The sequence below is a fragment of the Poecilia latipinna genome, unplaced genomic scaffold (assembly GCF_001443285.1).
Source record: "Poecilia latipinna isolate Pla-1442-1.1 unplaced genomic scaffold, P_latipinna-1.0 Scaffold1656, whole genome shotgun sequence".
Classification (NCBI taxonomy): domain Eukaryota; kingdom Metazoa; phylum Chordata; class Actinopteri; order Cyprinodontiformes; family Poeciliidae; genus Poecilia; species Poecilia latipinna.
In genome coordinates, this window is record NW_015114272.1 from 104,226 (window position 1) to 116,868 (window position 12,643).

General features: G+C 41.5%; 2 protein-coding genes across 2 annotated transcripts in view; both read left to right on the top strand.

Annotated features, from left to right (window-relative positions):
* LOC106964317 (P2Y purinoceptor 14-like) overlaps positions 1-3,415 on the top strand; it is an 8,818-nt gene extending 5,403 nt beyond the window's left edge. The window contains exon 3 of the mRNA XM_015059744.1: positions 1,871-3,415. Coding sequence (XP_014915230.1) covers positions 1,873-2,913 — 1,041 coding nt within the window. The 5' untranslated portion in view covers positions 1,871-1,872 and the 3' untranslated portion in view covers positions 2,914-3,415. The remainder of the gene's footprint in view (positions 1-1,870) is intronic.
* Positions 3,416-7,058: 3,643 nt separating this feature from the next.
* Positions 7,059-12,643, top strand: part of LOC106964309 (P2Y purinoceptor 14-like) — a 27,497-nt gene continuing 21,912 nt past the window's right edge. The window contains exon 1 of the mRNA XM_015059728.1: positions 7,059-7,248. The gene's annotated coding sequence lies outside the window, so the exon portion shown is untranslated. The remainder of the gene's footprint in view (positions 7,249-12,643) is intronic.

Sequence of the window (12,643 nt, forward strand, 5' to 3'; positions counted from 1 at the left end):
GATGGTGACTTGTAGAGAAGAAACTGACGGACCAGTTCTTCCTCTAACATGGTGCTGGTAACAGAGACCTCATTGCCAGTTTATCAGACTGGACCATGACCAGAACAACATGGTCCAGTCTGGTTTCCTCACTCAAATCTATCAATCAGGAGAACTTCTTCTATCCTGCACCAATACAGGCAGAGTTAGTACTTTGGTGGCTGCACTTTGCTTTCTAGAAGGAAGTTGGATCAGAACAAACTACTTAGAGAGAGCATCAGCTCATCATCAACCCTCCCAGTCGGACACACAGAGCTGCACACAGAGGCAGATTTGCCTAACAAATGACTCATGCAAAAGTTGTCCCACTGTGCACAAAGATCACTTCTACTGAAACAGCCGGGAAGATCATTGCTGTGTTTCAACTGGCAACCAAAAACAGCATCTGTGGCATTTCAGCACCATTAAGTGTAATTGAAGATTTGCATGCGATGCATGAAACCAGTTCGATGATCCTCGTTTTCCCACAGACTGGGTTTGATATCTGATGTCAAACTGGCAGCTGATGACAGTAGCAACAGATGGAACTGGACTTAAATGTCTCATGTGGATTTTCTAATTGTCTAATCAGGGGAAACGGCTTAAATTACCACTAAATAACTTTATTACACACACCTGTCAGAAAGTCTGTAGTATCTGGGTTGATGCTTAACAACAGGTCTGATCTGGCTATAAGTAAATAACAGCTCTGGGCAATTATTAACTAAACTAGTAATTTAGATCCAAGTCAGGGCACTGCCTGATTATCAGGAAAATAACAGCTAAATACTTCAGTCTGCTTTATAAATACCTCCCTGCCAAGGCTTGGATATTAAAATGATGGATGAAGCTACACATGTACAGCATAAACACAGATAACTTATCTTGAATATAGACGAGTTTATTAACAAAAAGAAGCTGATATTTTGCTGTCTTATATAACCTAAGTTCAAAATACCCTAATAATAAAGTTGATTATGATCGCTTGTGGTTTGCTGCAGGTTGACCACACAAGCTGGAAAAAGAGGTTTTGATTGTTGGAGCACTGAGCCGTCCTTAGCATCTAGCTTTACCTTTAGCTTATAGCGTTTAGTTTTTAAGAGAATGAGGCACCTTAGCATGTTTTAAGGACTGTTTTATGTAGCTTAGTAGCAAGAAGGGGAAGGAAAATGATTCTTATTAGTCAATGACCTCATAAAACATTGTGTATAACAGACTCCATGGCCTGGTTGTACCCAAGCAGCTTGAAGGATTGAAGTCATATAGAAAGTCATAAAAACAGTGAAATGGACAATAAAATGACAGAAATTGTTTATCCAAACTAATTTATCTCTGCATAGACACATAGCCTCTTACTTGAGTCATGCTTGTGAATCAGGGAAATTCCAATTAATGAAGAAAACTTAGCTTTATTTCACATCGTTATGGAAGTGTGGAGAACCAGGGAACAATTAACTGCTTAGCTAGCAACTTTCAGCATGAGTGCAGCTAACACACGTCGCCTCAGACCGTGAGGCATCCTCTGCTCTGGAACGGGGATGGAGTTGTGATGGCAGCAGCGTTGGTTCAGCTAGGACAGCATGACGCTGCGCTTCTCTTCTCAACTCTGGACTGGAGCCGAGCATTGGCTGCGATTCCTCCCTCAATCAGAGACAATGTCTCATTTGGGGAGTCTATAATTCAAAGATTCCTTCTGCAGAATTATGAATAAACCAGATGAATGCACAAAAAACCTGGAGCACAAAGCCTGAGTTAATAAAACCATTTCTGTAAGAGGATTTCAGCCTTGAATAAAAATAGTTTTGAAGTTTTATTAAACATGTTTGTATCATGTGTTATTGATATTTTTTAGGTATGGACCTCTTTAACTGCTCCAAGCTCCCCACCAACAAAACCGGCAGTAGCATTGTCTTCACCAACCAGGTCCTCCCGTCGTTCTACATCGTCCTCTTCGTTGTGGGTGTGGCGCTAAATGGCTTGGCTGCCTGGATCTTCTTCAGAGTCCCAGCAGATTCTGCTCTGGTGGTTTACCTGAAGAACATGGTGGTGGCTGACCTCCTCATGCTGCTCTCCTTCCCCGTCAGGGTGGCGGTGAAAATGGGCTTCAACACCTGCCACCTTTGGATTTTCAACTGCCGATTCAATGCCGTGCTCTTCTACGTGTCCATGTATGTAGGAATGCTGTTCATAGGCTACATCAGCCTTGAGCGCTATGTCAAGATTTCCCAGCATGCATCTTCCTCCACAAGCACCTCCTCTTTCAAGACAAAATGTAGTGGAGTGTCTGATCTAAATCTTATGCAGAATACCACCTTTGCTCAGGTTCTGGCGGTCCTCACCTGGGGTCTCCTCTTCTTATACTCTGCACCCAACGCCATGCTGGCAACCTGGCCAGCCAAAGACCATAACTTCACAAAATGCATCCAACTGAAGACACCACTTGGTGCCCAGTGGCACAGAGTATCTGTCCTTATTAACATGTCTCTATTCTGGGTAACACTACTTATCGTAGGCTTCTCCTACACCTTCATAGCTTACCGGATCTACAAGACGTACCGCTGCATGCGACGCGACAGCAGGGGCATCTACCGGAACTCCAACCGCAACATCTTCAGCATTCTGGCAGTGTTCTTTGTCTGCTTTGTGCCGTATCACGTCTGCCGCGTGCCTTACACCATGAGCCAGATGTCATCGTCAAGCTTCAGCGAAGGTAACAGTATCCTGCTTCACCAGATCAAAGAGGGGACTCTATTCCTGTCGGCGACGAATGTCTGCCTCGACCCCCTGATCTACTTCCTAATGTGTCGAAACTTCAGAAAGTCACTTATAAGAAAACTGTCCAGTAAAAAAAGGAGGAAGCCCCTGTCAACCAATCAGAGTCTGAGCAACATGTAGAGGGGGGGATGGAGGAATGGATGCAAAGCAAGAGGAGAGACTGAAAGAGAAGACAAGGACAGAGATGGTCCTGGAAGAGGAGGCAATCAGAGCACAGTAGATCCTTGATGACCACAAAGAGTTTGGGCAACATCTTGGCCAACAGGAGACAGGAGGCTGAACATTTTTGTGCACCAATGGAGAAAGAAACTGATGAGGAATCCTCAAACCGAGAACATTGGTGAGGCCAAAGTTGTGGTCCAAAAAACATTCTGGATGGTAGGGGCCTCTATTTAGGGGAAAGTTGATGCTCTCCGTGTCCTTAGAAGAATCTCTTGTTGCACTGATATGAGACATGAAAATACCAACCAAATCAGGACACAGAGACTTTGCATAAGTGGTGACTGAGAAGATATCAGCCACCATGAAGGTTTGACACAATGAGTTTTTGTTGTCTTTGTCATGACTATAAGTCCTGCATGTCCAATATCATGCTGGTAATAAAAAGCTGCCTCATTTCAGAGCCTTCCTTCTGTCTTTTTTCATTTTTGGCTTTAAGTTTAACAGGAAGGAAGCAAGAGTTGGGGAGATCAGTGATGGAAGGAGAGCTACGGGGCGAAAAGGAAACGTTATCAAGAAGGCACTGAGAACCGTAATCTGTCTAAACTGTCAGTTAATCTACATTTCAGCTTTTAGGACAATCAGATAAGCACCAAATGGCTCTTAGAGGCCTGAAAAGTTTATGACATGCAGAAGATGCAGATCAGAAGATTCTCTGAGGAAAGGCAGAGGGCCATTCTCAGAGGTTTCATGTCAGGATTTGAAGTACCAGAAGACTAAAAAGTGGATATTTAGTCATCTGGTTGTTGGAGACACTGCAGCATCCTCCTTGCTGGTAGTCCTGGTGAAGGTGATGTTTTGTCCATCAGTGATGGATCCTGTCTTTACCTAAACCTGCAGGTTTTCTCCAGCAGGTGGAAACTTGATGTCCTGCACTCTAGCAAGACATCAAGAAATCTTTGGAAAAGAAACAGCATCACAAAGGTTCAAGTTTCTGTGGATCTAAACTTTGAATTACTGCTCTGACTGTAAATATAAACTTATTTTGACCAGCAGTCATTTTCTTTAAGGCTTTTTCTGACTTATGAAGGTCAACACTTCTCTGTTTTAGCTGCAGATTCTCTCGTTTTTCCTGCTTTGAACAGTAGCACAAAGAAATAGGCCTCAGTTTTATATCATACATGTATTTATAGCCCATTAAAACAGGAAGTTATGCATATCTTACTAAAAACTCCTGGAAAAATAAAGTATTTACAAAAATCATAATTTGTATTTATCTAACAAAAATATTGGGGGTGCAAGCAGCGATTTTGTCAGGATTATTTTGTTGAATTAAAGTCCTGAATGGTTTCAATGACACATGGACCTCTAGTTTTTATTTCATTTGCTGCCATCTAGTGTTTAAAGTGTGTAACAACATAAACCTGGATGCAGAAATGTTTCTGCTCAGAAGTTTTCCCTCCCCATGAATAGACATCTTCATTAATCTGTATGAAACAAACAGCTTTATTGTTGGGATATTTTTGTTCACATGATTTTACTGGTTCTGTGCGATAAAATCCTACAAATCAACTTCTAAACAAACAATAATAAAATAAACAGACATTCTAACTGTTAGCCAGCCCTATTATAATTATTATATTTGTCACAGTCTTGTTTTTATCTTTGTTCATTTTTCTCATTTTGCCACACAATGGTGCAGTAACGTCCATAACCACCAGAGGGCAGCACGGACAGGTACATTTTCCCGTTTTTTCTCCTGTTTTAAGATCTTTGAATATCAGGTGAGAATCCAACAGATTTCACTTATTTCTGCTTAAATGATCAATCCAATTCAATCACTTAATGTCCTTGACAGGAAGTCAGTTTTGCTCCCAATAACTGCAACATAAAACACCCAGGACTGATTTTGATGAGAACTGAAGGTGTTGGAGATAAAAATCTTCTCTGCGTTAAACCGGCTCCAGTCAAACACATTTACTGTTTCATAAGATTCTGTTTATTGGCTCTGATTAATTTTAAAGTTATTTTAATTTTTACCAGAAATGAAGTAAAAATCACGTAAAGTTTTGTTCTGTTGTTAAGTTTAGATTGTAATGAAAATGAATCTCAGAGAATAAAGTCGGGGCGGTCCGGTTGGTTCATTCAGCTGGTTGGACTCCTGATCTGGACCAGAACTGTTGGGTTTTTCAGCAGGATCCAAACAGCTGCTCCTCCTCCTGCTGCGGTTTGTCTAATCTTGATGCTTTTCCCTGTTCAGGGAGAATCCCTGCAGACTTCCTGGTAGCAGGAATGCTGCCTCACAAACCGGCTCCTCAGATCGGACCGATAAGAAAAGAAAATAAACCTCAACCGGTTTTCTGAGAAACAATCCCTTAAAAATGTTGGGAGGGAGCTACTTTAAGCTAAACTGGTGGCACTGCTGGGTTGTGGGTTCAAATCCCAGCCTCTTTCTGCATGAAGTCTGCATATGACTGTTGGTTGCTTTGGTAACTGCCGGTCACCTTCGTCCCTCTGCTGCCCTCTAGTGGCTGCTCCAGTTCTACACCCATTTTTATTGATGTAAATCATCTCCACAGAACCTCCAGTGCCTGGACCCCTGCAGGGTCATCAGAACCTCACACAGAACCAACCAAGAACCGCAGGGTTCCCACAGTCCGATCAGCAGTTTGGGTCCAGGTAGAGAGAAAACAGTGGCAGAATATCCCGGTTTATTAAAACGTCAGATTGTGTATTTTATCAACTTTCTGGCTGTAGACTTAAAGTTTCTGAGTAAAATGGGTCAAAGTGTGACCTGAAGCAACACAGAACCAGAGTTTGGATCAACCGGCCTAAAGATGGCTTCAGGATCGGGTCCAGTTCACATCTGGCCTCAGATTTAACCAGAACACCCAGAAGTCATGGCGACACCTTAACCCAGGCTTTTCCTCTCAGGATTCATCAGAGAATCAATGCATCAGGTTCAGTTTATTATCAAAGTTAGCATGTAGCGACAGTGGAGGGGAACAACTCCCCTTTAACAGGAAGAAATCTCCAGCAGGACCAGAACCGGGCTCAGATGAGCCATCAGTTTGTTTCTAACAGTCGAGTCTGGAGTAACAGACGCCTGAATGTTTCTGCTCAGGTGTTGATTATTTAAAATAATCACTCTGGTTTTGATTTAAGGTGAGTTAAATCTTCTGTGATGGCCACCAAAGGGTTACATTCATTCCTCTGTGTGTTTTGCCATTAGTCGTGTTTCCACCAGCATTTTTTATGCAGTCTGATAAATGGTGCCGGAAATGGAAAAATTAGAAATAACTTTCTAGTTTCACAAAAACGTTTTTCGGTCACTTGAGGCACTTCTTGGCTTCTCCGAAAAAAAAAAAGTAAAAAAAGACGTTAAGACATAATGTATCTGTGCCTTACCAGAGGCACCAAACTGAGAATGTTCCCCATCCAAACGTCCAGCTCAGAGGGGAGAGTTTCTGCGATGTGGGGTCCAGGATACTTAGCCATACTTCCTGTAGAGTCAACGTCCCACAAAGTCTGCTTTGCCTGGCTGATTCGCTTCACACTAGTAGATGGAAATACGCTGAATTCAAATTTTCTTTCTTATTTGAGAGTTTGCTAAAATTCCACATAACAATTTGATGGAAGCATAGCTACTGTCAGCCAGCAGATCAGCAGATGAGATGCATAGTGATGGATACCTGGTAGCGAGTTAGAATCGCTCCAGACAGCAGCAGGAAGTGAAAACGACGAGTATGGAGCCCAGCGGGACTCCACCTGAAGGACGAACACTAAACTCATCCTGACACAGAGACCCGATCTGCTGATGTTCTGGATAGAAATGATGGGAACGCTTTATTTCAGGTGGTTTGCATAAGACTGACATGATTCATCGACCTGGAGTCTTTATGCATGTTTGACTCATGAAGAGTCATTCAGTCTCATGCAGACCTTCAAATAAAGCCTTACTGAAGCGGTTCGTCTCAAGCTGAAGGAACAGAGAGCCTCCAGCTGCAGCTCCTCGTTTCCCTGATAAGCAGCGTTTCCTTCAGCAGAACAACACAGGCGTCATTATCAGCTTCTTCCTCCTGCAGCCTGTAAACCAGTTTTCTCTGGAAAACAGCAGACCAGGAAAACTGAGTTTTTTTGCTTTGCAAATGAGCAGCAGTGCAGACAAGTTTCCGTTTTTCTCTTCCTCCTCCCCCCGGCAGCAGCGAGGAGGGCAACGCTGCGATCGCAGCGCAGCTCACAGAGGGAGGAAGTCAGAGCAGTAATCTGCAGGTTCAGGCTGGCAGACGCACACAGGTGAGTCCAGCAGGTAAATCTGCTCATGTCCAGCTTTAACTCTGCTGCTGATCTGGCTCTGTGGATGGCTGGAGTTCATCAGGTGGTTCGCTCAGTAACAAGACTTGGAGTTGGTCACGCTTCATGTTTAGATCTGCTTCAGATCCATCATGTCTACCATTATTCAGTTTACTGAGCATTGGAGGAGCTGCAGCGGTTTCACACCTGGAAGCAGGCTGGGAAGCAGCTGCTTCCTTCGGTTCAGGTTTTCTCTCTGTTGTGGTTCAGCGGTTTCTGCAACAGCTTCTTGGTGTGAAGAAACGAAATCTGCAGATCGGCTGTAAATGAGAACGCGTTTCTCAGACGCGCAGGTGAAGGATCTCAGGTGTTCTGCCTCCCAGAGGGATAAATATCCGTCAGACGGACAGAATATTAGAGGTTTTAGGAATTTATAGGTTGACACTTTGATGGGTCTATCTTCAAAGCAGACAATAGAGAAGTGGGAGCAGCTTTCTATCTGAATCACGAGGTTCTGTTCTGCTTTCTAAGCTCTCGTTTTTTCCATTTCTCTGCATGTTTTAAAGCTGATCTGTGTTTTTAGTTTAATTCTGATTCGTCTCCATGTGGACTGATTCCTGGACTCGGGAGGTTTTACCACACATTTATAGAAAAGATTATTCTGTTTGGTATTAAATCTGATTTTAACCGTTCCTGTTTTGGGTTCGTTTGGGTCACAATAATTATTTCAGGATTTAAATCTATTAAAAAGATTTAATCAAATTCTCTAAAATAAAAAAAACGTCCGTCTCATTTTTCTGCCATTTGCCAAACAGAAATAATTTAATGTTTACGGACCTGAAGCAGGAAAAGTTCAGTCTGATTTAATGTCGGCGAGAAAAAAAAGTTTGGATCTTTTAATGTGTCCAATATAAATAACATAATAAATAATCCAGTTTGACGTTTTACAGATTAGGTTGGAAATCCTTAAGTTCAGTCCAGATTCATTAAATCTGCAGTGTGACTTTTTCAGCAGACATTAAATATAAGTTAAATTTAAATATTCCTGATTTCTGCCAAAACAGATTATCCATCAATATGAGGAATCAAACATGTTCAATCAATCAATCAAATTTTATTTGTATAGCACATTTCAGCAGCAGGGCATTTCAAAGAGCTTTATGTAATTAAAGAAAAAAATAAAAACAGCATGTGGCATTGAATAAACTGTGAGAAAGAGAAAGAGATTTTGAAAAATCCCCGTCGCATGACAGGACGAAATTTACAGAGTTTTAGTTAAAACGCCATTTAAAAGAAATTAATAAATAGATAAAAACATTAAAAACATCAAAGACATCAAAACCCTAATTTAGCCATAAGCAACTCTAACCAGGTGGGTTTAAGTTGAGATTTAAAGGCTCTCAGTGTTTCAGCTGTTTTACAGTTTTCTGGAAGTTTGTTCCAAATCTGTGGTGCATAGAAACTGAATGCTGCTTCTCCTGTTTGGTTCTGGTTCTGGGGATGCAGAGCAGAACCAGAACCAGAAGATCTGAGGGGTCTAGATGGTTGGTACAGCAATAACAGATCTTTAATGTATTGTGGTGCTAAACCGTTAGTGATTTATAAACTAACAGTATTTTAAAGTCTATTCTCTGAGCTACAGGGAGCCAGTGTAGGGACTTTACAGCTGGTGTTATGTCTCTATCTTCCTGGTTTTAGTGAGAACAGCAGCAGCAGCTTCTGGATCAGCTGCAGCTGGAGGATTGATTTTCCATGCACAGGGAGAACATGCAGACTCCATGCAGAAAGACCCGGGCCAGGAATCGAACAACAGCTCTACCAGCTGCACCACTGTCCGGGATATAATTTGTGCAGCAAATTTATTTATAAAACCCATTTCAGCAACAGGGTGTAAAAAGAGCTTTACATGATGAAAAGGAAACAACTGGCAAAACGTCACATTACAAAAAAGGAAAGATGAAAAGTTTGAACCCAAACTAAAATTTATGGTTTAGCATAAAAACTGACACTAGTCCTCCGAAGGCCGACTTTGGAACCATCTTTATGTGGCTCTGAAAGTTTGGGTTAGAGGTCACAGGTCAGCCTGATCTCTGGTTTCCAGCTGGAAGAACTGAAGATCTAGATCTACAACTCGATAGTTCCTCTTGAGTTAAAAAGTCGGTTTCTGTTCAGCGGGAAGGTTTGCCTCATCGATCTGCTCTCAGCATCTGATCACGTTTTCACATCACTTTCCTGAACCTTGAAATTGAGACTAAATTTTAGAGGCAGCTCTGAATTAGATGCATTTATTCTGCGGCGTCTCTGCCTGGTGTTAATGTCGCTGCAGCCAGAACAGGACGGCTCTAGCAGGGAGCCCTGAGGGACTCCACTGCGCCCTGCAGATTTAGCTGCCCTGACACCATCTTAGTTTGTTAGTTTGTTTTTTACATGGCATCAATCCGCCCACTTCCTGTGAGACATAAGAATGACTCAATTTGACTAATAAAATCCTGCGGTCTACGGCTTCAAAGGCTGTTTTCATGTCAACAAATTAGTTCCTACTCATTTCTTTGAAGTTTAATTTGTTTTCTTTGAACTGCTGTGATAATTAACTGATCAGAGCAGGAGCCAAACTGCATAAGATGGAAATAAAAAAGATCTTTGTTCACAGTTTGGTTCTCCGCTGTTCTGGAGACGACCACCAGCAGTTAGCATGCTGTTAGCGTAACGGTGTGCTTGCCCTTTAAATATGGGACTGAACAGAAGTCTGTCAGTCAGATGCCAACTTCAGTATCATGAACATTCACACGTTCATTCATTGCCAACTTCTCATTGGATGAAGGTTCAAAACATGAGAAAAAACTGATGGCTAATGTTTTTGTTTGAGAACGCATGCCGCCCCTTGATGGAATGACACCCTGGGCTGTGAGTCGATTTGCCATGGTAAAAAGCAGTCTGCATGGGATGCAGGGCCATTTGTGAAGGGATTAGTTTGTCAGGCTAACCGCCGCCACCTGCCTTCTGTTTACTTCTTGATGTCATGGAAACAGGAGCAGAGCATTAATCTGTTAAAATCCACAAATCAAGAGAAAATTGAAATTCAGACTCTTAGTTTCTGCTGTCATTAGCTGGAGTCTCATCAGTGTCGGGTGTTTGGTAGAAGCAGCATTACCACGTCCTTATCCAATAATCCATGAACTAAATAAAATAACAGGGAATGGGGAGCAATTTGTGATGTTACACAATCAGAGATTAGCAGCAATAATCTGGGTTATTCAAGTTTAAAATTAAATATTTGGTTAGCGAGCTAAATATTTAGCTCAAAGCTAAACACTTTTTACCAAATATCACTACAACATAAATCTTGTTTCTCATGAGGTTTGGGCTCAACATTAACTAAGCAGACGAAAGCAGAAGGCGATTTGTAAGAGGAAGCACATTTCTAAAATTTACCTCAACCAGCCAGGGTGGCCTAATCTGGAATGTTTTCTTGAAGTTTAAGTAACATTTCAGTTTTACTGAATGAATACGAGAGAAATTATTCTACCATAATCCAAGAGCACACACTTTCATTTTGAAAGCAGGACTTCATGTCTTTCTTACCAAAACTTCTCCTCACGCTCACAGAGCAAGTGGCTCTGTCTGCGCTGACAGAGTTCTTGTTCCCGGAGCGTTGGTGGTTAAACCCCTGGAGGAGCTTTAGCCTCTCCTCGATGTCACACATTACGCTGGTTTTATATTATTCTTATTTTTCTGGTTACACGATGCACCAACCCACACCAAATGCTTTGTCCACGTAGCCAGAGTTGATGCGTGCGGCCGAGCAGAGATCTGAAACTCTCGTCCCATAAACTCCAGCAACCAAAACAGTTTCTGAGATTCTTATTAAAACTCAACAGACATGAAATGTCAGAGCTGCTAAAGCCACATTAGCAGCATTGAATTAAATCTCCTGTTTGTTGCTCATCTCTGCTCAGTGCAGCAGATTTACCTCATCCTGCAGGGCCGGTCCAAGGCTGATGAGGCCTGGGGCAGAATCTGACTGAGGGGCCCCATCAGCAGCTCTAACAGCTTCTGTGTTGGATTTAATCTGGGAGACGAGGGGGAGTTTAACTGGCCAAACTAAAAACAATCAGTTATAATCCAGTTTATTAATTTGTATTTGTGAACAAACAGCTCAAACTCAAAGATTTAACTCGCAGCATCAGATTGTTGCTATGGTAACAAAACAATCTATGAATATTGTTCTTTGAACTTTTATAAAATAAACTTGCCAGCTCCTTAAAATCTTACATTTAAATGTTAAACAGTTTAAAATCTTTTAATTTAAGCTGAAAGCATTAAACCAAATTCAGCAGCATTGATCATCTCAATAAATAAATGTTACATTTATGAATCTGTGTTAGAATATCAGCATTTATGGCCCCTGAAGCCCTGGGGGCCCGATGGAGCCGCTGACTTAATTTGGATTAAACAGAAGTGCAAATAACTGATATTCATTTTAATTTTGATTTGATGTTTTTAAGACTAGCTGTGTGTTTATGTGGCATTTTCCTCTAACTTATAACTACCCAGTAATATTTTTACATTTCCTGTCAACTTAACATCTTTTACTATAAAACCACGGTGGACTGCCAGGCTGACAGGTTTACTGGGGGAAACCTTTCACACCTATAATAATAAAAATGTCTGTGCTGAACTGGAGGTTTGTAAAGTTCCTGCCTGCCACCAGATGAAGGCCGAGCTGTGAAGCCAAACATGAATAACTTTACCACAAACAACTTGTTGCTCCCAGTTGTTTTTTTCATGCATGTTGCCACATAAGCAGATATTTCCTTCAACATTTTAATAAACTGAGCAGAAATCTGCCTCAGCATGTGAGCAGCGCGTTCTTATGACTGCTAATGTTTCTATCAACAGTCTGACTGTTTGTGGCTGACTGCAGATGTTTGATGTTTCGATAAGCTGCTTCTCACTTTCGGACGGCAGAGATGGTGATTAATGTTCAGAACCTGACCTCAGTCTGGCCCAGAATGTTTCAGGTTGAAAATAAAATGCGACATACTTTCCATGTGAACCAACGTCTCTGAGATGAAAGGCCACTGATGCAAAAGATAAAACCTCTGATGAGAGGGGTTCCTGTAAATACTGGAGTAGATTCCTGACGTATTTAATCAGATGTGATGATAAAATCTGAAATTCACTATTTAACTTTATTATGTTAAATTATGAACAAAGATAACATAAATTAACAAAGGTTTAATTGAGTTCAGCTAAAGTAAGCTAAAACTAAGATAGGAGATGCTAATAATAGGTACGATCTGTTAAACCAAGCTAAGGTGGGCTAATAGTCATTAATTTAAGTCAATTTAACTTAGATGTGCTAACCTAAGTTATAATACACCAAGCTAAGCTTTAA